At 39.5% G+C, this 26,512-nt stretch overlaps 2 protein-coding genes across 7 annotated transcripts in view; one reads left to right on the forward strand and one right to left on the reverse strand.

Moving 5' to 3' along the window:
* The window catches only part of LOC127659493 (histone deacetylase 3-like), a 33,811-nt gene extending 24,432 nt beyond the window's left edge, over positions 1 to 9,379 (forward strand). For 2 of the 3 annotated variants that reach the window (XM_052149347.1, XM_052149346.1), the window contains 3 exons: positions 4,051 to 4,130; positions 6,526 to 6,683; positions 8,909 to 9,378. In XM_052149347.1, the coding sequence (XP_052005307.1) occupies positions 4,051 to 4,130; positions 6,526 to 6,683; positions 8,909 to 8,978 (308 nt within the window). In that variant the 3' untranslated portion in view covers positions 8,979 to 9,378. Of the gene's footprint in view, positions 1 to 4,050; positions 4,131 to 6,525; positions 6,684 to 8,908 lie in introns of all 3 variants that reach the window. The other variant, XM_052149345.1, reaches the window with a different exon arrangement.
* Positions 9,380 to 9,514: 135 nt separating this feature from the next.
* The window catches only part of LOC127659488 (myotilin-like), a 67,346-nt gene continuing 50,348 nt past the window's right edge, over positions 9,515 to 26,512 (reverse strand). For 2 of the 4 annotated variants that reach the window (XM_052149337.1, XM_052149338.1), the window contains 6 exons: positions 23,891 to 23,928; positions 22,798 to 22,933; positions 20,844 to 21,051; positions 15,024 to 15,189; positions 13,999 to 14,132; positions 9,516 to 10,303 (listed from right to left, as the gene is read on the reverse strand). In XM_052149337.1, the coding sequence (XP_052005297.1) occupies positions 10,173 to 10,303; positions 13,999 to 14,132; positions 15,024 to 15,189; positions 20,844 to 21,051; positions 22,798 to 22,933; positions 23,891 to 23,928 (813 nt within the window). In that variant the 3' untranslated portion in view covers positions 9,516 to 10,172. Of the gene's footprint in view, positions 10,304 to 13,998; positions 14,133 to 15,023; positions 15,190 to 20,843; positions 21,052 to 22,797; positions 22,934 to 23,890; positions 23,929 to 26,512 lie in introns of all 4 variants that reach the window. The other 2 variants (XM_052149339.1, XM_052149336.1) reach the window with 2 other exon arrangements.

Below are 26,512 nucleotides of genomic sequence, written 5' to 3' on the forward strand. Positions count from 1 at the left end.
CCGTGGGCCTCTACGGACCAGACCCGGGCAGCAAAGGCTTGCTCTGGGGACGTGGAATGTCACCTCACTGGGGGGGAAGGAGCCGGAACTAGTGAGGGAGGTGGAGCGTTACCAGTTGGATCTGGTGGGGCTTACATCGACGCACAGTTTTGGCTCTGGATCCGTACTCCTGGATAGGGGATGGACTCTATTCTTCTCTGGAGTTTCCCAGGGTGTGAGGCGACGGGCGGGTGTGGGGATACTCACGAGTCCCCGGCTGAGCGCCACTACGTTGGAGTTTACCCGGTGGACGAGAGGGTCGCCTCCCTACGCCTCACGGGTTGTGGGGGAAAACTCTGACTGTTGTCTGTGCATATGCACCGAACAGCAGTTCAGAGTATTCGGCCTTCTTGGAGACCCTGAATGGAGTCCTGAATAGGGCCCCAGTAGGGGACTCCATAGTGATGCTGGGTGACTTCAACGCACACGTGGGAAATGACAGGGACACCTGGAAAGGCGTGATTGGGAGGAACGGCCTCCCTGATCTGAACTCAAGTGGATGTTTGTTATTAGATTTCTGTGCTAGTCATGGATTATCTATAAGTGTACGTGGTACCAGAGCACCCTAGGCCGAAGGTCGATGATCGATTTTGTAATCGTGTCGTCGGATCTGAGGCCATATGTTTTGGACACTCGGGTAAAGAGAGGGCAGAGCTGTCAACCGATCACCATCTGGTGGTGAGTTGGGTCAGGGGTGGGGAAAGACTCTGGACAGACCTGGGAAGCCCAAGCGAGTAGTGCGGGTGAACTGGGAACGTTTGGAGGAGGTCCCTGTCCGTGAGATCTTCAACTCACACCTCGGGCGGAGCTTTTCAGGCATCCCAGCGGAGGTTGGGGACATTGAACCGGAGTGGGCAATGTTCAAAGCTTCCATTGCCGAAGCCGCGGTGGAGAGCTGCGGCCTCAAGGTTTTAGGTGCCGCAAGGGGTGGTAACCCTCGAACACCGTGGTGGACACTGGTGGTCAGGGAAGCCGTCCGACTGAAGAAAGAGGCCTTCCGGGATTTGTTGTCCCGGAGGTCTCCGGAGGCAGTTGCAAGGTACCGACAGGCCCGAAGGGCTGCAGCCTCGGCCGTGAGGGAGGCAAAGCAGTGGGTGTGGGAAAAGTTCGGAGAAGCCATGGAGAAGGACTTTCGGTCCGCACCAAAGTGCTTCTGGAAAACCGTCCGCCACCTTAGGAGGGAAGCGGGGAACCATTCAAGCTGTATACAGCAAAGATGGGACGCTGTTGACCTCAACCGAGGAGGTTATTGGGCGGTGGAAGGAACACTTTGAAGAACTCCTAAATCCCAACACGCCCTCTATGGTAGAGGCAGAGCCGGAGGATGATGGGGGATCAGATTCTATTTCCCTGGGGAGGTCACTGAGGTAGTCAAACAACTCCGCAGTGGCAAAGCCCGGGGATTGATGAGATCCGACCAGAAATGCTGAAAGCTCTGGATGTGGAGGGGGTGTCATGGATGACATGCCTCTTCAACATTAGCGTGGAAATCTGGGACAGTACCTAAGGAGTGGCAGAGCGGGGTGGTGGTTCCCCTCTTCAAAAGGGGATCAGAGAGTGTGTGCCAACTACAGGGGTATCACACTTCTCAGCCTCCCTGGTAAAGTTTACTCCAAGGTGCTGGAGAGGAGGGTTCGGCCGATTGTCGAACCTCAGATTGAAGAGGAACAATGCGGTTTTAGGTCCTGGCCGTGGAGCAGACGGACCAGATCTTTACTCTGCAAGGATCCTGGAGGGGGCCTGGGAGTATGCCCATCCGGTCTACATGTGTTTTGTGGATCTGGAGAAGGCGTATGACCGGGTCCCCGGGAGAGACTGTGGGAGGTGCTGCTTGAGAGTACGGGGTGGGGGGTCCCTTCTTAGGGCTGATCCAATCCCTGTACGTCCAAAGCGAGGGCTGTGTCGGGTCCTCGGCACAAAGTCGAGTTCATTCCATGTGGGGGTTGGTCTCCGCCAAGGCTGCGCTTTGTCACCAATCCTGTTTGTGATATTCATGGACAGGATATCGAGGCGTAGTCGAGGTGGGGAAGGTGTGCTTGATTCGGTGGGCTGGGGATCTCATCGCTGCTTTTGCAGATGATGTTGTCTTCATGTCATCATCGGTCCGTGACCTTCAGCTCTCACTGGATAAGCTGGCAGTCGAGTGTGAAGCAGCTGGGATGAGGATTAGCACCTCTAAATCTGAGGCCATGGTTCTCAGCAGGAAACCGATGGAGTGCGTACTCCAGGTAGGGAATGAGGTTTTGCCCCAAGTGAAGGAGTTCAAGTACCTCGGGGTCTTGTTCACGAGTGAGGGGACAATGGAGCGGGAGGTTGGCCGGAGAATCGGGGCAGCAGGGGCGGTATTGCACTCAGCTCTATCGCACCGTTGTCACGAAAGAGAGCTGAGCCGAAAGGCAAAGCTCTCGATCTACCGGTCAATTTTTGTTCCTACCCTCACCTATGGTCATGAAGGTTGGGTCATGACCGAAAGAACTAGGTCGCGAGTACAAGCGGCCGAAATGGGCTTCCTCAGAAGGGTGGCGGGCTCAGAGATAGGGTGAGGAGCTCAGTAATCCGTGAGGAGCTCGGAGTAGAGCCGCTGCTCCTTTGCGTTGAAAGGAGTCAGTTGAGGTGGTTTGGGCATCTGGTAAGGATGCCCCCTGGCCGCCTCCCTAGGGAGGTGTTTCAGGCACGTCCAGCTGGGAGGAGGCCTCGGGAAGACCCAGGACTAGGTGGAGAGATTACATCTCCACACTGGCCTGGGAACGCCTCGGGGTCGCCCAGTCAGAGCTGGTTAATGTGGCTCGGGATAGGGAAGTTTGGGGCCCCCTGCTGGAGCAGCTGCCCCCGCGACCCGACTTCGGATAAGCGGTTGAAGATGGATGGATGGGTTAATGATAAACTTAAAAGACAACATAAACACACACATTACGGACATGTCCGCTAACGATCTCTCTCTCCTGCACGATCCTCTGCAGTCGACCTTTAAACCTCAGAGGCTTGATTAGCCTAATACGGGACCGGGTGTGTATGATCACGACCCGGCCCCACCCTCCGCACTGCCACATCAACAAAAAACAGAAAGTCATCATAAAAGTAATCCATAAGAGACCAGTAGTTTAATCCAAATCCTCTGAAGGGATCCAGTCATTTTTAAGTGAGAACAGACTAAAATGTAAGATTTATAGTGAAAAATGTGTTGTATTGTGGTCTGTTCTCACCCAAAACTGACTGGATTGCTTCAGTAGACATGGATTAAACCACTGGCATTTTATGGATTACATTTATATTGCCTTTGTGTGCTTTTTGGAGCTTAAAAATGTTGATCATCATTCACTTACCACGTAAGGACCTACAGAGCTTCGTTTGTGTTCTGCAGAAGAAAAAAGTCACACATGTGCGAAGGTATTAGGGTGAGTAAATGAGAGAATTTTCATTTTTGGGTGAACTATTCCTTTAAATGTTATTATGTTGTTGTCTTTTATGTTATGTTCTCATTAACCGTGTCATTAATAATAATAATAATGAAAAAAAATGTGGGTATATTATTTATGTTCAATATGTAGTAGTACAGGAAACTTAGCACAACAATTTTAGCGGCAACCTAAACAATCGTGACCCACAATTGGTCGTAGTCCAGTAACAAGGCCATGGACAGGAAAGAAAACGGCTTCTTTTTCCCCTAACACCTTTTTTTTTTCTTCACAGTTCGTAAAATATACACCATAATATTTACAAATTTTCGCTGTATTCTTTATTTGTCCGTCACTTTGAATAAAAGTGTCTTCTAAATGAAAAAAGTGAAATCACAGAGATCACACCTACCAGCATTTAATACTTTGTGCATTTGTTTACTTTCACATAAATTAGGTTTTTTATGTTTGTATTATAAAATAGTGACTGGTGAATTTCTGCATTAACAACATTATCCACCTTGGTTGCAATGCACTCGAATGAACACTTTACCTTTCAGAGATGTTTTGTTTTGAAAATTTGATTGATTCATCTTAATATTTGTCCTCTACACAGAATACTTTGAATATTTTGCTCCAGACTTCACACTTCACCCAGATGTCAGCACAAGGATAGAAAACCAAAATTCTAGACAAGTGAGCTGTATTCTTCTCACAGATGTTTGTGCCGTATTTACTGTATATTTACATGTGTATTATTGGGAGCTGTTTAACATGAATATACCAAAAGAATATGTTCTAGGGGAAGGGGTTCATGAGATTTTTTTTATTTTTGTGAAGATTTTGTTGGCGATTATAAAATGAAGCAACATCATGAATAACACTAAGTTTAAAGGGGTGATTCACTCAAAAATGAAGATACTGTCATCATTTACTCACCATTATGGACATTGCTTTCTTATGTAGAACACAAGTTAGGCAATTCACAAAAATTGAGAAAAGATACATCGAAAGTTAATGGCGACTGAGGCTAAAGGCACAGTCACGTTTAGCTTTGCGCTGTGAAATTCCGCTAGCTAAATTCAGTCATCTCAATGGAAATCCATGTGATCATGAATTTTGCGTAATGGACGTCTGGTGCTGAACAATTTGCCCTCGCTGATTTCGCGTGGAGTTCAAGTTTGGTGAACTTTTACTGGCGAATTGGTTCGGTGTTGACCTCTGTGTGTGCTTCGTTCACTGCTACACTGAATATTCATATTAAAAAAACAATCATTTTAACTTCACTTTTCCAAAGTACAGCTTTAAAAAGAGGCTGTTTGGCAATTCGTTTTTCACTGGTTTCACACGCGTTCAACGGCCGCCCAGGCCTTCTTCGCCCATTTTGTGTGCAAAGGTAAGTGTGACCATCTCCTTGGCCACTTACACACTACTACTACAGTAAACTATAGAGAGAGACACTCACTGGGAATATGACTCTGTTATTGGGATTTACACCAGCAGAAACAGACGCATATCACACGCGTCAATAATCACGTCGTTGTCACGATTCCCTTGTTGTCTGCCCTGGGTTTCACTTGTCATTGTTAAATGTACTACACTTCCCAGAATCCACCTGCCATCACCACTGCCATTTTGTTCATTGTTCTCACCTGTGTCTAATTCAGTCATCACTCCCTGGTTATTTAAGCCCTGCTTTTTGTTCACTCCTTGTCGTTCGTTGAATGTTGTCAAGCCTGATCTGTGTTTCCCTGCCTGAGTTCTTAGTTTATGTTTGTTTCCCCATCGAGGGTTTTTCCTTTGTGTTTGTTTTGATTTTGCTAAATAAAGAAACCTGCATTTAGATCCTCTCTCCTCGCTGCCTCATTCGTAACAGAACGAACGAACCGCAGGCTAACAGGGTCTCCTCCACGAATTCGCGGAGCGTCCAGCCGCGCGTCGCCGGTGGCAACCGCTCCTTGAGTGCACCGTTCAGGTTGGCCCGGAAAAAACCCACCAGGAGGGAGTCTGGGAAGTCCGTGACCCTCACCAGCTTGAGGAAATCACGGATGTGGTGCTCCACCGGACGGCTTCCCTGCATCAAGCTGAGCAGACTGCAGTTGGCTTGTGAAACCGCTAGATCCATGGTTGGTCGTTCGTTCTGTTACGAATGAGGCAGCGAGGAGAGAGGATCTAAATGCAGGACTTCTTTATTAAATGAACAAACAAATAAACAAAGGAAAAACCCTCAATGGGGAAATAAACATAAACAGAGAACTAGGGCAAGGAACACAGACCAGGCTTGAACTACATTCAACGAACGACAAGGAGTGAACAAAAAGCAGGGCTTAAATAACCAGGGAGTGATGACTGAATTAGACACAGGTGAGAACAATGAACAAAATGGCAGTGGTGATGGCAGGTGGATTCTGGGAAGTGTAGTACATTTAACAATGACAAGTGAAACCCAGGGCAGACAACAAGGGAATCGTGACAGTCGTTAACAACTAGTTGTTCAGTTTGGTTCTGTACACACTACTTGGAATTTCTGAAAATGCAGTTGTCACTACCTGAATTTTTTGGGAGTAAATTTGGTTACTTCCATGTTTTACTGAACCATGTGAAACGGAACAGGATTAAGCACTAAAAGGTGAACTGACAACCGAATTTTGCTGCATGGAATGACAAGACAGTGAGTAAATGATTAGGGTTTTCATTTTCGGGTGAACTATGCCTTTAAGGTGCTTTTTATTTGGCCAGGTATGTTTTCTAAAGGGTGCATGTTGGGTAGTTTAGTGACCATGACTTGTTGCAACTTGCTAAAACAGATATTTAAATAGCATCTCTCTGTCTCTTCTCTCTTGAAGTTTGTTTCTGTGAATCATTTAAAACACTGAAAATGTTTCACTGAAATGAACATTAGAACCCCAGTTCTCAGGCAATATTTAGGTTCAAGAGTAGTTTATGACATTAATTTGCCAAATGCAGCACACTGACTAATGTATGCGATTGAATTTGTAGCAATCATTGAATTTGAATACCTGAGTTTACTTGTACGCATCATAAATATTTAGTCTGCTTTTGACTGTGATTGCTACCTTTTGCTCTGCAGTATTTGGAGCAGATTCGTCATTCTGTGTTTGAGAACTTGAAGATGTTGAATCATGCACCGAGTGTCCAGATCCACGACGTACCCTCTGATATACTGAGTTATGAGCGTCCAGATGAGGGTGATCCTGACGAGAGGGGATCGGAAGAGAACTTTTCCAGGTGAACTGGACTTAAACTCAATCAGTGTCTTTAAAGACCAGTTACACCCTTCATCTGGGCAACTTGACATTTTTTACATATATACATGTACAGTTGCAAGAAAAAGTATGTGAACCCTTTGGAATTAGCTGTGTTTCTGCATTAATTGGTCATAAAATGTTCAATCAAAGTCACAAGTACAGACAAACACGGTGTGCTTAAGCTAACAACACACAAATAATTATAATCTTTCATGTCTTTATTGAACACATGCCATTAAACATTCACACTGCTGTGGAAAAAGTATGTGAACCCTTGGATTTAATAACTGGCTGATTTTCCTTTGGCTCTAGCTGCAGATTAGACCTGCACAATGTTCAGAAGGAATTTTGGATCATTCTTCTTTACAGAACTGCCTCAGCTCAACCATATCATTAGGATGTCTGGTGTGAATGGCTCTCTTGAGGTCAGTCCACAGCATCTCTAATGGGTTAAGGTCTGGCCTCTTACTGGGCCACTCCAAAAGGTGGATTTTCATTTTTTGAAGCGATTTACTTCAATGTTTTGGGTCATTGTCCTGCTGCTTCACCCAAGTTTTTCTGAGCTTCAGCTGGTGCACAGCCAACCTGACATAATCTTGTAGGATATCTTGATAAACATGGCAATTCGTTGTGCTGTGTGTTCTTCTCAAACAGTTAAAACTTAGTTTCATCAGTCCACATAACATTTTCCCAGTATTGTTGTGGTGTGTCAAGGTGGTCTTTGGCAAACTTCAGGCATGCAGCAATGTTTTTGTTGGAGAGCAACAGCTTTCTTTGTGGTGTCCTGCCATGGACACCATGCCTGATTAATGTTTTCCATATAGTAGACACATGTACAAATATTTTAACCAGTTCTAATGATTCCTTCAAGTCTTTATCTGTCTCTCTAGGTTTTTTTTTTTTTTTTTTTTTTTTAAACTTCATTGAGTATTCTGCACTGTGCCCTTTGAGTCATCTTAGCTGGATGGCCACTTCTAGGGGGAGTAGCCATAGTACTAAACCATCTCCATTTATAGACCATTTGTCTAACTGTGGACTGATTAATATCAAAGCTCTTCGAGATTACTTTGTAACACGCTTTATTCAAAGCAACAATTCCTGATCGTATGTCTTTTGAGATCTCTTTTTTTTTTTTGCGAGGCATGGTCCACGTCAGCAGATGCTTCTTGTGAATGGCAAACTCAAAATGTTTGAATGTTTAAGTCAAAGTAGCTCTAACCCACACCTACAATCTTGTTTCTTTAATTGGATGCCAACCCCTGACTACAATTAGCTTTTGTTGATGTCATTAGCCTAGGGCAGGGGTACTCAGTAGGTGGACTCCGATCCGGATCCGGGCCAAAGGACAATTAAGTATGGACCGGGATCTAAATCTTTGTGCTTGTTATCTGACACCTGGCTAAGTGATTGTGTAAGCATATATAACACGCTATAGAGGCGCCGCATAAAGCCTGATTCGCTGTACGTAGTTCCAGGCACGGTTAATTAAGTGTAGTGGAGACACCATTACAGATATGGCATCTTTCGATTAAACACTCGATTAAAGTAAAGCAAAGTGAAACTGTCTTCATCTGTCTGATATGTGATTCATATTCTCAGACTCCACTACTTTGACTGTCTCTGGGCACTCAATGTCCTCATCCCTGCCCAGTTTTGAAGAGACTATATACTTTTTTCCAACCTACACTGAATGTTTGAATTATGTATTCAATATGTACAAGAACAATACAATAATTTGTGTTCTTAGTTAAGTCAGATTGAGTTTGTTTATTATTTTAACTATTAATTCAAAGCAGATTTTAAGACAAATTTATACATAAATGCAGGTAATTCCAAAGGGTTCACATACTTTTACTTTCCACTGAATGTATGTCCAAATGTTTGAGACCACTTGAGAAAATGCTTCATGTCATTACAAATTGTCAGCAGTGAAAAGTTAGTTTTTAGTATTTGGTTTGTCCCCCTTTTTCTTTTAATGACTGCATGCATTTTTCAGAACAGCCTAATATGTGAAATTTCCATGTTTAAATTGGATTTCAATGTGGTTTCAGACTTCTGGACACCACTGTATGTATTGTTACTATGCTATTGACATTGAAGATATTATCAATAACAAATAACTGTTTCTTGTCTAAATGTATTTTTGTTAAAAAGATTGACCTCGTTGTTAAAGCTTTTTCTGACCAACTACTTGTTTCATTACAGGCCCGAAGCTGCGAATGAATTTTATGATGGTGACCATGATAATGATAAAGAAAGTGATGTGGAGATCTGAAGATCATCTAGTGTCCCTTCTCTTGTGCATTGAAACTTGACAATTGTTTTCTGTAAACTGCCACAAAGGCAAAACTGCCACAAAGGCAACCATTCCCTCCCAAATCTATAGTACTTAAACTTTATTGTGATGGCTGGGTGAAAGCCAGTTTGATTTTAGTTTTTGTAATTTTTTTTCCCCACACTGTAAATTTATAGTTTGCGATGTCATGGAAAGCATTTCCTGTTTTAAAAAAATATCACACCTCTGTTATAAAAATACAAACAAAAGGGAATTTCACACTGATATACTACACATACTACATTTGTATTGAAATGTTAAGAAAAATCAATCATGGAATAATGGCGTTGAAATGGTGTGATTTAAATATTTTTACCTTGGCTTTTTTATAATGTCTTTATTTGTAGAATGTTTCTGTAATAAATCTGTTGAAAATGGCACAGTCAAATTATTTTGCTAATCTTAAATACATTTTAATGGTCAGTTTAAATGTTGATAGGAAAACACATGTAAGCAGTTGCCTCATATTTTAATCATATGTTGTATCTTGCTGGAAATGTTATTTTGGCATGTGATGAGTCAGGAACAGACACCACAGAGATAAATGTGTAGGTATTGTCACAAAACGGTTTACTCAGATATTCATCATATATAATACACAGTTTTTCTTTGCCTGTTCTGTATATTTTAGACTGAACCTTCTGTTCTAGTGGCAGTTCTATTATTCCCAAACATTTTGAAATGTAAAATGTATTAATGTGAAATACTTTGCACACATTATATTCAACTGCCACAATGGTAGTTCCACTGAGACATTGCATCAACACAAATTATGGCCAAAGCATTCTTAAACTCGAATTTATGCATAACCAAACAAGCTACATAAAATCTATTTAGTATCGGCATCATAAATATTCAACTCTACATGGGGCACATAATCCTTTTCCAACCAAACCAGCATGAGAAGTCATGTGCTGAGATGAGCTTGTTGATTCCACTGGAATGGTACATTTATTTCCAATTGTTACTTGGGAAAACATCAGAGGCACTGGCTAAAGTGCATTTGATGAATAAATAAAAGATTAGGAAGGAGCAAAATGAGCAACTAAAACTATTGAACCTGCTCCTTTACAGAGAAATACAACCACATAATATCATATCTTACTCTCATGAACATATGTGTGATATGTGCTCCTATAGTTCTTCACTCTCATATAGAGGGGCGCTATGCCGAGATGGAGGCCCTGTCCTCAAAGTGGAGAACTGATTGACCATGGGAAGCATTTTCAGTGGCTTGGCGGGAGATGCAGTCTTGTTCAAGCGAGCTAGAAGAAAAGATACACCATTATTTAATGGGAAGGGAATGATTAAAAACAATCAGTTCTCATAGTCATTGTGTTGATGGCAGGAGTAAAAACCTGAGTGACTTTGACAAGGGCCAAATAGTTTTTCCTGGTAGACTGGGTCAGAACATCTCTAAAATGGCAAGGCTTATTGTGTGCTCCCAGTCAGCAGTGAGTACTTACTGACAGTGGTCTGAGGAGGGACAAACCACAAACTGGAGACAGGGTGTTGGGTGCCCAAGACACATCGATGCGTAAGGACAAAGAAGACTATCCCGTCTGGTCCGAACCGACAGAAGGTCTACTGTGGCACAAGTCACAGATCATTTTGATGATGGTTACGGAAGGAATGTGTCAACACACAGTGCATCACACCCTGCTGCGAATGGGGCTGCGTAGCCACTGACCGGTCCGAGTCCCCACGGTGACTCCTGTCCACTGTCGAAAGTGCCTATAATGGGCACTCAAGCGTCAGAACTGGACCTTGGAGCATGGAAGAAGGTTGTCTGGTCTGATGAGTCCCATTTTCTTTTACATCACGTGAACGGATGTGTACCTGGGGAAGTAATGGCACCAGGATGCACTGTGGGAAGACAACAAGCCGGTGGAGGGAGTGTGATGCTCTGGGCAAAGTTCTGCTGGGAAACCCTGAGTCCAGCCATTCATGTGGACGTTAATTTGACACATGCCACCTACCTAAACATTGTTGCAGACCAGGTACACTCCTTCATGGCAATGGTATTCCCTGATGGCAGTGGCCTCTTTCAGCAAGATAATGCTCCCTGCCACACTGCACACATTGCTCGGGAATGGTTTGAGGAATGATGAAGAGTTCAAGGTGTTGCCCTGGCCTCCATATTCCCCAGATCTCAGTCCGATCCACGGTGTCTTCACCGTGCATCTTACAGGACTTGAAGGACCTGCTGCTATTGTCTTGGTGCCAGATACCACAGGACACCTTCAGGGGTCTTATAGAGGCCACCGCTCAGTGGGATGGCGCTATTTTTGTGGCACATGGAGGACCAACAGAATATTAGGCAGGTGTTAATAATATTTTGGTTCATCAGTGTATTATGATTCTAAATGTTGATTTTATGAACTCATAATAACGGAAATTTGGACTACATGGAAAATGTGAATGTCAGGATCCCAACACTCATGTTAATTTTATTTAATGTCGGTTTCATGTCACAAGTTTATCTAGTTTTGTGTTGTCTGTTATCTAGTGGGTCTTTTCCACTGCACGGTTCAACTCGACTCTGGTCGCTTTTTTGGAGTTTTCCACTGTGGTTAGTACCTGGTACCTGATACTTTTTTACTACCACCTCGGTCAGGTTCCAAGCGAGCCAAGCCGATACTAAATGTGACATCAAAATCCTGCAGATCACTGATTGGTCAGGGAGAATCGTCACTACCAGCGTCACTGGATTTCCGACACGAGACATCATCCCGCTAGTTTTAAAGTTAGCAACAGCAATAACAGTATCATTTGTTCATGCGACTTTAGAAATGTGAAAAAAGAAATGGCTGTGCACAAAACCACGCTGTGGTCAATAAACGAGGTGCAGACAGTCCACTTGTTAGTGATGAGTGAAACAAAAATGTCTCTCAGGAAGTGTCTCAGCTGTTGGTCACACAGTGCTACCACCGGACCTACCAACAGTGTAGGGAAAAGTTGAAAAAACATAAAAGTGACTACAGAACCATCAAGGACAAGTGGAAGTAAATGGTCTGCACTTATATAGCACCTTTTTAACCTTAATGGTATTCAAAGTGCATTACACTGTGACTCATTCACACACACACACACACACACACACACACACACACACACACACACACACACACACACACACACACACACACACACACACACACACACACCAATGGCAAGGCTCTAGCCTGCCATTGGGAGCAACATGGTGTTCACTGTCTTGCCCAAGGACACTTCAGCATGTGGAGTCATGTGGGCCGGAAATCATTTACATTTATGCATTTGGCAGACGCTTTTATCCAAAGCGACTTACAGTGCAATTATTACAGGGACAATCCCCCCGGAGCAACCTGGAGTTAAGTGCCTTGCTCAAGGACACAATGGTGGTGGCTGTGGGGTTAGAACCTGTGACCTTCTGATTAACAGCCCTGTGCTTTATCCACTACGCCACCACCACTCCATTCGACCAAATGGACACTATCTAAACCGGCAGGCAATGGGAGGGAGAGTGCCCTGGACTGCCTTTGATCCACGATGGAGGATGGTATGTTTTGTTATGTTAACTCTATACTCTGCTTGAAAGCTTCACTTTATTAATTTGACCAGCAACTGGAAGCTTGTTTCTAAAACTACCAGGCCAATTTAACTGTTACACTTGTATACAATCACAATGCAACAACTGTTTTATGCTAGCACAATGAGCTAGTAGCTAACAGCTAGCGGTCGTGTTATTATTTTGGTCAGTTTGTGTCATGTTTAAGATGATGTCACGGCAGTAGAGGCGGCACAACTATGACGATCAGCCTATAATCCCACCCACGTTGAGGCAGCACTAAACTGCAGTGGAAATGCAAGCTCAGAAAAGTAAAGTGAGTCGAACCGTAACGTGCAGTGGAAAAGTGCCATAAGCTGACCATATTGGACATATCAGACAATGGTCATCTTTTTGTCCCCCATTCCAACCTTTAACCACTTCATTGCTCTACTTCCATGTGCAGAGCAGGCTCAAGGTTTGTCAGCCCCAGAATATTTTGATTGGGATACAGACACCTGTGATTTTTTTTTTTTTTTTTTGGCACATTTTTACTGATTTTTTAAAAGAGTAATTGCTCCTGGCCAGTTATTTTCTTTCTAAGGAGTATAGCAGCATTACTGAGGTCATGAGGGCTGTCTTGGTCATCTTTTTTATGGTAGAGTGTTCTCAGAGATTCCCATGCTGGCCGCTTCAGTTCCTTCTGTAGGCTCCTGTCCTCGCTACTGCAGGTGAGTCAAGTCGATTATTTTGGGCTTGTTTTTCCAGACTAGGTCTCTTGTTTCTTTTGTGAGATATGGCAACACTACAACTGGTATATTACCCACCATTAGCGCTGAATACGGTCATTTTAAGAAGAGCATTATTAACCATTCTTTTATTTTGTTCTATCTGGTTGCCATTTGGAAAGGAGGCCACAGAATGCTGGAATGGGAACGAAAAATACAGTTTCTGCTCCGAACAACAGACACACATCAGCTTTAACTTCAAACTGATAGAGCAACATCATCATCAAAGACTTCAATCTTACCGCATGAATTTACTAGATGACTTACAAGACATATGAATTAATTGGTGTGGTGGTGGCGTAGTGGGCTAAAGCACAGAACTTGTAAGCAGAAGTTTGCTAGTTGATCCCCACTGCCACCACCATTGTGTCCTTGAGCACGACACTTAACTCCAGGGGAATTGTCCCTGTAATAAGTGCACTTTAAGTCCCTTTGGATAAAAGTGTCTGCCAAATGCAGAAATGTAATTGGATTTAAAAGACAAAACAACTCATCTGTATAGATATGGTGTATTGTCAAAGTGTCTATAATACAGGCACGTACACATAAATCCTCACTCATAACTCATAAATCTTCATGTTTTCAAAAGCCTGATATCTCATAGAAAAACTTGAAATCAGAAATGCAATATAAGTTTACTTACTGCCCACATCTAGTCTGGCATTGCAGTTGGACATGCCCACTTCATTAATGGCAGATACAGTGTACCATCCGGCATCAGATTTCATCACTGAATCAATGACCAGACACTGCTTCCCGGAACTGTCCTGAGAAAGACTGACACACACCAAACATACAAACGTTACTAGAAATGTCTAAAAGACCAGATTAATAAAAGATTTGAATAGGGAAGAAATAACCTGTATTTGCTGACCATTTTAACTAATTGTAGCATGAAGTTTCCCAAAAAATTATGGATAAAATAATTTTTGAAAAGTGCCTGAAATTCTCTCTAACATTAGGACCAATTGAATTTCTTCAAATCCTGATATTCTTTTTTTAAATAAAGCTCATATATCACAGAAAACATTACACCTGACCATTCTCTTCCTTCGTCTCACATTGTCTTTTAACCATCATTAAATCAAATGCATGTAGAAAAACGTTTGGTGCTCTGGAGGAAAATTTCGTTTGAACAGATTTGGGGGTGCACAAAGGGTTGATCTTGTGGTATACATTTGCAGCCTGTTAAGTTTAAACAATATTTCATAAATGGTGAAACAGTATAGTTCACTCCAAAATAGAAAATGTCATCATTTACTCACATTCATGTTGTTCCAAACCTGTATGAATTTTTTCCGGAGAACAAAAAGTTATTTAGCAGTGATTTGACATTAACTGAATGGCAAAGAGCAGTGAGGACATTCAGCAACATTACTTATTGTGTTTCACAGAAGAAACAAAATATGAGGCACATGAGGGTGAGTAAATGATGACGAGTAAATGATTTGGGGTGACTATTCATTTGACACAACTGTCAACTGCCTCAAAACCTTTAAAATAATAAATGAAATAATACAAAATAGTCCTTGAGGTGTATAAAACAACTATATTTTATCTTTATTTGTAATTCATCACTTTATCCATGTAAATATGTTTTAGTTTATTTTTTGTTTATCTACGCATAGTTTTATCATGATCATGATTGTATGGTGATAGATGACAGACCTCATTCTCATTGGGTCAATACGCAGCATCTCTTTGTCTTTCTTCCAGTATATCTGTGGTGCTGGAGACGCAGACACCTTAGACTCTAACCTCACTGTATCTCCCTCCAGAACTCGACAATTCCTCATCTTCACCATGAATGAGGGAGGACACAACTGCTCCTGAGCTGAGCACACAAAAAACAACAAAATTACAAAATCTATTTCACAATCACATAAGACTGATTTGAAGCTATACTGTATAACAAAGTGCACATACACAGACATTTAACTGCTGTATCAGGTATCTGTTTCATGAACTAATATGCAGTGTATTTTCAAGTCCCTGTCATATAAGTCTTAAACAATTCTGGGTAGTAACATTACATTTAGTCTGGATTACATAATACGATTACAAAAAATTATTACATATTAATCAGACAAAGGCAATACATTGTTTACAATTTGCAATGCATTATGAATATGGGCTTTATAGAAAGTGATACTGAAATCTGATTACAATTTTCAGGGTTGAGGAGTAACAGAATACATGTAACAGGATTACGTATTTAAAATACAAAAGATAAGTAACTGTATACAGTTACAATTTAAATCATTGGTATTTAGAATACAGTTACATTCAAAAAGTATTTTGATTACTGAAGAGATTACTTTGCATTTTATTGTCATTTGTTTCATTTAATATTTAGTTCTTTCAGATGGAAAACATTTCTACATATAAATGATCTGATCCAAAGTGCATTTGAACAGCGGTGAAACACTTTCTTATGATGTGTTCATTCATACGAGCAGACAGAGAAGTACGTTTGTAGTAAGTTTGGAGCAGATGAAATAGAAATAAAGCTTGTGTAAATTGTTAGCTTTACGCTAAGCTAAAATGCTATTTCTAGCCATTTTACATGCACATGTTACCAGACACGATCATATTTTTATCAAGAAAATTCACGTTGGATTATAATTTCTTTTTTCTAGTAAGATCTTCGATATTAGGGCAAAATTATATTCTTGATAATATTTTTTGTATTGTTTTCCTGTAAAAATTATCTAAATAGTCTGATTGATCTTGTTTTAGAAACAACACTGCATAAGATATTTCAGTTTTTCAGATAATGTATTTTTAACATGTGTATTTGTCTTACTGTACTGACAGATTTTATAGTCAAAACGTGTGAAAAAATCCACCAGTGCTGAAGAAGTAATCCAAAGTATTTAGAATACGTTACTGACCTTGAGTAATCTAACAGAATATGTTACAAGTTACATTTTACAGCATGTAATCTGTAATCTGTAGTGGAATACATTTAAAAAGTAACCCTCACAACCCTGACAATTTGGAAATTAGTTAATGTTTCAAACTAAACATGTTTTCTTAATATTGTTTCATTTATAATTTTTATGTCCTCAATATCACATTACATCCTGATAATATTTAGTAATGTACTGTAAGATTATATATGCAGCAGAATTCCACCAACATGATTTAAAACGAGAAATGGAATGTTCCAATGTCGTAAATCACCGGCCTTCACAAGAACCCCCACACCAGACTTTTCTTCTGTGCAAGTACCATCAGATTTGCACAACTCTAAGACATTTCATCTTAATCTAACCTTGCTAGATAATACTGAAAATCACTTTGAAATCTGGTAACGTTTGTATCTGACAAATGAATGATTATAGACTGAAGGACCTCTTTAAAATATGTGCAGTGATGTGCAATCACCTATAATTGATAAATATAATCTTTAATTTTGTATGATTTATCTCATTCTACTAAGAATGGTAACTATAAGGTTTAAACTTGATAAAATATAATGATGTGTAAAACCAATATAATTTTGTAACCAGGGATTTTCATGTTTTACTACCAACACGTATAACATCCTTAAAAAAATGTCATGTTTAGTATGTAACCATTTGTTTGTGTATGAAGAAAAATCTGATGAAAATGAATATCATGTCTCTTGTACTTTCTCAAGATATAAAAGCTCACGATTAAATATGCACTATTTTGAGCAGGAATTTTGTAAACGAATCTGAAACAAAGGACCATAAATCAACTGTCGGAAAAGAAAGCCCAGTTGACCATGTGACTCTGAAAAGTCACTTCTGATTGGCTCAGGACACTTTGGGGGATGCGGCCAATCTCAGTTCAAATATTTCCAAATTGGAAGAACTCTCTCTCTCTTGCTCTTCTCTCTTTATCTTCACTCTGACTCCATGTCATGTGAGTTCCAAAGGGGCTCGGGACACGACGTTCTGAGAAAGCTCATCACTCTCTTAGGTTCACACACCCATGAGAAGGCCTCGCTTCACAGCTAACCTAATTCATCCAGACAATCACTTACCATCTAGAAATCAAAGCATCGATGGAACGAACTTTCGACCAAGAACCAAAGCAACACAAAGAACGCAAGGAAACACCACAAAGACACCTAAGTAAATCTCCAATATTGTGCTCAAAGTGCTGGTGTATTAATTAAATATTTTGGGTAATCCGATAGCAAATCGATGTAGACTCAAAAAAGGATAAATGATTCTTAAGGTATTGTCAACAGACTCTGTAGAGTTCATCTTCACTGTACTGATAATCTATTTCACATTCTGTCACTCTTCTCATCAACCTGTCTCATGTATATATGTGTTAAATTAGATTTATGTTTAGAATAGTAATAAAGTTTGTCTGGATTCAAAGATGATTTGACTCTGGTATATTTTGATAAATAATCTCATCCCTGTTTCTAAAAGATTTCGCTTCAAAAGTGTACCTAAATACATGTGACATTATTTTCAGTACGCCACAAGAATAATATCCCTCCAATAAGTGAATTAATCATAATTCTCTTATTAAAGCTAATTCCTTACAGTAGAAATTGTGAGCTGATAGAATTAGATGTTGTATTATGTTTTCAATGGTGGAGAATCTATTAAAGACAGAATAAAATAATATAGTTATTTGTCATTTATCTACTATATAATGGTTGTCAAATGTGACAAATTCCATTATACATTTCATTACCTAATAAGGACAGTTTAATTCAGTTCATAGCTCACATATTTCGAGACCATAAATTCCCTCCTAAATTTACCATGCGTGCAAATCAATCTACATATAATGGTGGTAAAATGTGTGCAAAATACCCATTTTAACTAACCCCGTCCACATCTCTAAATTATATATGTAATACCCTACAGTATTTTAAAAAATAAAAACAGCTCCTTAATGACTTCATCCCCCAGGAAGTGATTTTTGGAAGGAAAAGAACAGCCTAGACATCAGCAAGTATTAGCTATTGGTTTGTCCAAATATTCCATCCTGTATAATTACAGAAATCAGTCTGATAATATAAAAATGTCAAAAGATTGTAAAATAATAAAACTTCATGTTGACACCCTCATGTAAGCTAACTCTCAATCAAAGTCTACTATACCCTTAAAGAAATACCGCCTTAAATGAACACAAGCATATTCATTTTTATTAAAAGTTACTATGTTCAAAAAGTACTTATAAACAGGAGTGACTCATAGCAAAATCTGCATGTCGTATGCTTACTCGCCGACAAGCACCATCTCCCATCAGACTCAAGTGTTTATACCTTCACTTGTGGTGCTACCTGAAGTGCATTGCATCAGCAGCAAGGGAGACCTGGTTTCAAAACCCATGTTGAAATCAGGAAGTAAATTTAATTTGCATAAGCAACAGTGACATTATTCAGAGGCTGCATTTTCCCTCTAATATTATGGAATGATTTTCCGGACATTATTCAAAAGGAATTGCAAATTGTATTTGCAATTGCGTTTTCAATTTGTGGATGCATAAAATGTGACATAGTCCAAACGCAATTGCAAATCGCGCATTACGGTTTGCATTTTCGTTTAAGCGAACGCACAGTGACTGCCAGATTTCAAATGGAAAAGCAAAGTCCGTTTGCAACTGTGTTTCCCATATCTTACGAGTTTTGGCCCTGTCATATTTAAATAGCAATTTCAATTACCACGTCTGCTTTTTCACTTTCTCAGCGTCGCGTATGTAACCAGCCAAAACTCAAATGGAATACTAATTCCCTTAGTATTTCCATTTCCGATGCCTTACACAGAAACCTGTCAATCAGGGTCAAGGGTGGGATTATGCTATGGGGCGTGTTTGTCTTGGGAAGTGATGTCACTCACAGTCGACGGTCAAGAGTCATTATATAAACAAGCATTAAAAGTAATGGACCAGAAATCTGTAAGATGGCATCACTGCATCATTCTAAGGAAGCATAATATCTTGAGTGTTGACAGTTTTGTAAATTTGTCTTTTTTAAAACTAATTTTTAAGTGTGTGAACAACGTTGCACCAGAAATATTCTGTCAACTAGTACATAAACAAAAGGGCGGAATAAGAACTAGAGGCACAATAAGTGGAAACTATAGCCATAAAACGTAGAACAACATTTGGTCAGACATCATTTTCAGTGAGAGGCATACATTTGTGGAATGCATCTGAAATTAAAACATTGACAGACTTCAAGGTTTTTAATACACATTTAAAGCAATGGCTGAAACTGAAACAACTTTGTGAACACTGACTGTACAGGACATAACACAGTGCATACAAACATAATGTTGCATATGTGAGCACGCACAGACATATGCACCCTTTTGTGTTCTTGTATTGTTAAATGTGTCTAGACTTTGATTTATAGTGACTTCCACATCTACTTAAGCCCATATCTTATTTCATATATGGGATGTATTTGTTGTATGTATTTTATTAATTATAAATCTTAAACTCAATACTCAGTAATTTTTGTTTTAAATTTATAAGCCTAACCAGGGACAGGGGTTGCAAATTTGTCATGGCTAGAAACATGTATGCGTGGCATCTACTTTGTATTCTTTATAAAGCAATGTTCTATGCATTTGTCCCTGTCAAATAAACATTAAAATAAATACAAAATAAATAAAGAGGTGATGCCCTGAACAGACGCCGGTTTATTTGATCTTGACCGTTGACTGTGAGTGACGTCTCTTCCCAAGACAAACACGCCCCATAGCATAATCCCACCCTTGACCCTGATTGACAGGTTTCCGTGTAAGGCATCGGAAATGGAAATACTAAGGGAATTAGTATTCCATTTGAGTTTTGGCTGGTTACATACGCGACGCTGAGAAAGTGAAAAAGCAGACGTGGTAATTGAAATTGCTATTTAAATATGACAGGGCCAAAACTCGTAAGATATGGGAAACACAGTTGCAAACGGACTTTGCTTTTCCATTTGAAATCTGGCAGTCACTGTGCGTTCGCTTAAACGAAAATGCAAACAGTAATGCGCGATTTGCAATTGCGTTTGGATTATGTCACATTTTATGCGTCCACAAATTGAAAACGCAATTGCAAATACAATTTGCAATTCCTTTTGAATAATGTCCGGAAAATCATTCCATATAATATAACATTTTTACTCCACTATTGTTTAGGTTTCGGTTCTGGGATTGTGTTGGGCTGTACAGTTTTTAAAATATGCATTCCTCTTCACTGTTTTACAGCCTATACAGCTGAAAACATCTGGCTTCACAACTGGCTTTTGGCACCCCTTAGTGCACATTTGACCCAGAAAATGGAGCTCACACATGCCCATTCGATTAACAAAACGTATCACTTTGGGTACGTATCAACTGGGGCAGTGTTTCGAATTTTAGTAAGCACAGACCGATTTTAGCTAAAGAAAAGTTAACCTACTGCTTCCAATTTCAATGTGTTCAACTCTGCCTGCTTTTCCACCATTACAAAAATATAACATGGTTTTTCAATCTACACAGATTATAAAATGCTCACCAATCACATCCAAGCACAGGGAGAAGTGGCTCTGTCCAGCACGGTTCTTTGCTACACATTCATAAACTCCTGCATGGTGAATGGTCACTATCTCAATGATGAAAGAGTGGACACTCTTTTCACACACCATCATTTTATGATAATCATCAGGCTGGATGGGTTTCCCATCCAGATACCAAGAAATATCTGGGGTCGGCAAACCTACAACCTGCAGGAACAAAATTTAAGATTGGTAACTATCGCTGCTTCTGAATATCCAAACTTCCCTTCTATATAGTATGTCAAAAACAGAATGTCAAATTGTATGTCCGAATTCTCAGTATTCATAAAACAGTAAGCGAGAAATCTTCCAGCGAGATTCTGAAGTGTGGAATGACTGAACATTTTACTTTCCCACAATGCCTCGGTAGCCAAGGAGATACTATGTTTAAAACTTACAGTGTGAGTGAACTTGTGGTTAGTAAATTTGTAGCTATATATTAGCAACTGTCTTGCTATCCAGAAAAAAAACATGTATACTGTTGTTGTAGCCAATTAGTTTTTTAAATGTTCAGGGTTCTTTTAAAAGACGCAATGTCAAGTTATGACTCTTAAAAGGAGACCCCCATTCTCCGCCTTGTAGCAGGGCTGGACTGGTAATCTGGCATACCGGGTCGGCCGCGAAATGGGCGATAAGCTAAAATGAGCCGCCGCATTATGCAGAACGGACCACAAAACGGCGCCGGATATGCAGAAAAGGAAAGCGTTACAAACTGGTAATTACAAGGGTATTATGCTATAAATGTGGTTTATGAGGACATTTCTAATGTCCCCATAATTGAAATAGATTAAACATTGTTTTATTGAAAATTTAAAAATGCAGAAAATGCAGTTTTTGTGAGGGTTAGGTTTAGGGTTAGGGGATAGAATCTAAAACTGTATAAAAATCATAATTTCTATGGAGAGTCCTCATAATGATAGCAACACCAACATTAAATCACATAAAACAATAAATTACAGGCGCTTGACCAGCGCAGCATGTGTCGGTGCGAAAGCTGATTTGAATCTGGCAGCTTGTAATGTAACTTGCTGTTGCAGAAACACACATGTGTGATGCTACTCTGCGGAGGCCAGTTATTATTTATGTTATTATTATTATGATTATTAGGTACATATGAAAGGGTTAAGCTTTGCAAAGGAACTTGTACTGAAAAATGGTGCAGTTAAAAACACCATTGGACATGACAGCAAAACTGTACATTACTAAATCATTCATGAATCTTTCTATGTAATGACTGTTATTTATATTTTATGGTGTTGCTGTAATTGAATGAACAGTTTGACACATTTAGATGCAATCGGTTGGATAGGTGTTATTTGAAAACCCTGAAATTTAGTTTAGTATTGTTGTGGTGGTTTGATCATTCTCTTCTGATTGAGATTAAAAACATATATGGCTTTGTTCGAGGGGCTGCACGATGTTAGCCAATCACAACAGTGGCCGTTTACATTGACGTTTAAAGGAGATGCTGATGCCCAAACAGAGTGTTTTAGATAGAGGGCCAGAGACAGGGTGGAACATGATCAGATATTACTTAATTTTGACTTTTTTTTTTTTTTTGCACCAAAACAGAGTATGTCATGACCTCTTTAATATATAGAAATATATTAAAAAAATAAGCGTTAACCCAGAGATGTTATGAGAAAAATCTTGATAAAGACTTGTTTTGACACCTCTTATTAGGCTGAAACCTTGCTGTTCTTTTGTGGTATAATTATCTGTGTCAGCTTGTAAATCATGCTTTTTTGTGGTTTTTATCCGTTTTTATTCATTATAATGCCCAGCCACATTAATATTTTCTATCTTCTATTTTCTATATTCAGGCCAGAAATATTGGGGTTAGAAGTTCTGGTAAAATACATTCATACAGAATATTTTATTATGTCAGTAAATATTTTTTTTTTTCATGTTTGCCTTGAAATCAATTCTGCAGAATCGTCCCTCTTCAACGGTGAGATCTTGAGGCACTTGGACAAAACGGGGGGCAAAAAATTTCTCCTGGATGGTGGATGCCTCTGTACCATCTACTCCAGAATGATTCTTCCTAGACCTGCACAGTGAAAACAAGATAAACAGAGTAGAACTGAACTTAAATTCAAAAATCAGTTGAGCATGGAAGGAGAGATAGGGAAGACCGGGGCTAGTTGTCACACAGGGAAGATGTGACAAGTGTTAAATCTGAGTAACTATATGGTTTTGAGTCAAAAGTCCAATTACCCAAATACTTCTATTCTCTAGCAGTGGTATGTTGGTTTAAAACTTCTAGTTTAAAACCCTCTTAAATTAAATCAATATCATATTTTTGATATAGCCGAACACAATAAAACCACACAGATACATTCAAGGGTCAACCTACATTATTCTTGTACAACAACTTATCTCATTTAGTGTGACAATATGCCCCACTATTGGGATATGTTGTAAGAATACATCAATGTGTGTTCAATGAACTGTATCATTTTTTCCTGGGAAATAATAGTGGACAGATTTTTTTTAAATGATTTTGTTGCCAAGACTTTAAGGTAAGTTATACACAGAAATGTGCTTTCAAAATGAAACCCATCTTTAGATATAGTCACTGAAGTAAAAAGTGTGACAACTTTCCCAAATCTCCCCATATATAAACAACATCCATGCCTGGGTTTCCATACTGTAGGTCACAATTCAAACACAACATATTATCTTGAAAATATGACTATGTTTTTTACTTAATTAACTTTTATAAAGCCTTATTGAAAAACAAAAAGAAACTAACACACATTGTAAAGTTATTTTCTGAGAAAACATGGGTAGTCAATACAGGCAGGGGTGAGTGTATTTGTCACAGTGACCTCACAATGTAAGACTGTCTCAGTTTGTGCCAGAAAAGTCATTTAGTGTTTGACTCAATCACAAATGCCAGCCAGAGTTCTCATACATTCACCCAAAAAGGTGTGTTAGGACTACAAGCACAATAATAAGATAAAGGCACTTCAGTTCCATACTCCTAATGCAAAACAACATTTACCATATTCCTCCGCGGTGATGAGCATCTGGAGAGCCTGGCTGATAGAATAGTGCAGACAATTTACTTGAATAACCACTGACAATATATTTGTGTATACAGACATATAAAAAATAGTTTACCGCATCTGGTGTGGAAGAACTTGACAGTCCTCACTGATGCTCTAAGCATTAATGGCATAGCAATAAGATATGTCCTCACAGAAATACTCCCAGATAGCTAAATTATTTTGGCCCAAATCTGGCTGCATTCCACCTGGGAGTTTGGCCCACATACCACATGGAATTACGGTCCAAATTTATGTGAAATGTGAACATTGATTTGAAGCGAAATGTACGTATTTATTTATTTAAAATGGGTAAAAAACAGGATGAAACAGCCCTCGAAATGAAAAACAATACATTAGGGAGGAAACGATACCATTAAAAATAAAACGAGTACCAGTACTGATCATTTCTTTTCCACTTCTCGTTGATAGTGATACCTGTTTTATTTAATTCCACATCAACCGTTTATTTAAATGTTATCATCAAAATTGTGTCTAAATGAATTCATTCATTAAAACTTTAATCAAATGAAAATAGAACAATTCATTTTCAACATAATATTGTTTTAAAGTGCTTTTACAGAATACAGAAAACAAAGTGCTGCATAACAGGACATTGTACTTAAATACAATACAATTACTATTGATTTATAAATGTTGTTATTATTATTAATATCATTAGTGGAAGTTGTAATATTACAGTGAATATTACATAACTGTACAGTAGTGATATATTTCTGTGAAACATTTTTCCATTTAAATTTAGCATTTATTTTGGAGTGAAGTGTAGGATCTGACTAGCCAGGCAGAAGGAAATTAGGAAAAATGGAGACAGAATTACACCAAGATGGCCTATAATTCCGGGAAATTCCTCTAAGCATTAAAAAGCCAGGAAGTCAGACTGGTGCCAAAGAGCCTGAGTTGACCTGCATCTGGCCAATGTAACTGTCCCAACCTTTACCCAAAACCCCCACAACTGGCAAGCGGATTCCAGAGAAAGAACTGTGACCATGGAAGCCTGGGATCTCCAGAAATCCTTTTTTTTTTTGTTCCATTCATCCAGTCAGAACACACGAACACTTCAAATCATGACCATCATGAGACAGTCAGCCATTATACCATCACATGCTTAAAAATCATTGTTCAAGACAGATATATTGAACAGACACGCACTGGATCTGAACCGTTGAACTGTTTTTAGTTGGGCACAAACTGTTGTTTTTCTTTACTCTTCAAAAGACAATTTTACAGTTTTTACAATGCATATATTTTATGAACTATAACACTATCAAAAGACTCCATGGTATCATCATTCTATACTTCACACCAAATTTTATATGCTAACATGCATCACATGATGCATAACTGTGGATAGAATCATAGAATGAATTATTCTGGCCTTATAATTCTGCTCAATTTTACAATGTATAATTCAAATGTTAATGTGGAATTGAATGGGCCTGGATATCTCAGTGAGTATTGACACTGACTACCACACCTGGAGTCGTGAGTTCATATCCAGGGTGTGCTGAGTGACTCCAGTCAGGTATCCTAAGCAACCAAATTGGTCCGGTTGCTAGGGCGGGTAGAGTCACATGGGGTAACCTCCTCGTGGTCATGATTAGTGGTTCTCGCTCACAATGGGGTGTGTGGTAAGTTGTGCGTGTATCGCAGAGAGTAGCATGAGCCTCCACATGCTGTGAGTCTCCGCGGTGTCATGCACAACGAGCCACATGATAAGATGCATAGCTTGATGGTCTCAGAAGCGGAGGCAACTGAGACTTGTCCTCCACCACCCGGATTGAGGTGAATAACCGCGCCAGCGTGAGGACCTACTAAGGAGTGGGAATCCTATCGGGCATTCCAAATTGGGAGAAAAGAGGATAAAAAAGTGGATTGAAGTAACCATAAAGAGAATGTTTGTCGTGTTTCATATGTATATAATGTTGATAGATAATGTTGATGCTAACAAATGTCAAGTCTCTTGCACCATTTTCATTATATAAAAGTATGTTCACTTTTTGAGCAGGAAAACTGACAAACCTTAGAAAAATGGGCCATAAATTATCTTGAGGGAAGTGCAGAAATGATCATGTGAACAGTATCGTAATGGGACATCCCTAATTATACTTTTCATTCAACACTGATTAAGATGAAAGATGAATAAAGTTGTCCAGAGCTAGGTGGCGGAAATAAATGTATATTCATGATGATATTCATCATCTACATGTGATTCCACGTCGTCTGTATTTTATAAGTGAACGTGACTATACAAATCTACTTTTATATAGAAGTTTGTACATAGTTCATTTGGATGTTGTCAATAACACAATTTTCTTTAATTAAATTTCAAATTATAGTTCTTGACATATTTCATGTTATTTTCATTTAAAGCTAAAGTTTTTTTCTTCACTTCCTCCACCGAATGGAATTGCAAAAATAAACATTGTTTTCAAACAGCTTACCAAACACTGTCTGCTGTTTATCAAATAAACAGATCGTCTCACCCCCAAATCGCACTATTCGTTGGTTGAGACATAATGCTGTTTTTCATTTGCTTAAATACATTACCCACTTCA

This window comes from Xyrauchen texanus, chromosome 19, assembly GCF_025860055.1.
Source record: "Xyrauchen texanus isolate HMW12.3.18 chromosome 19, RBS_HiC_50CHRs, whole genome shotgun sequence".
NCBI classification, from domain to species: Eukaryota; Metazoa; Chordata; class Actinopteri; order Cypriniformes; family Catostomidae; genus Xyrauchen; species Xyrauchen texanus.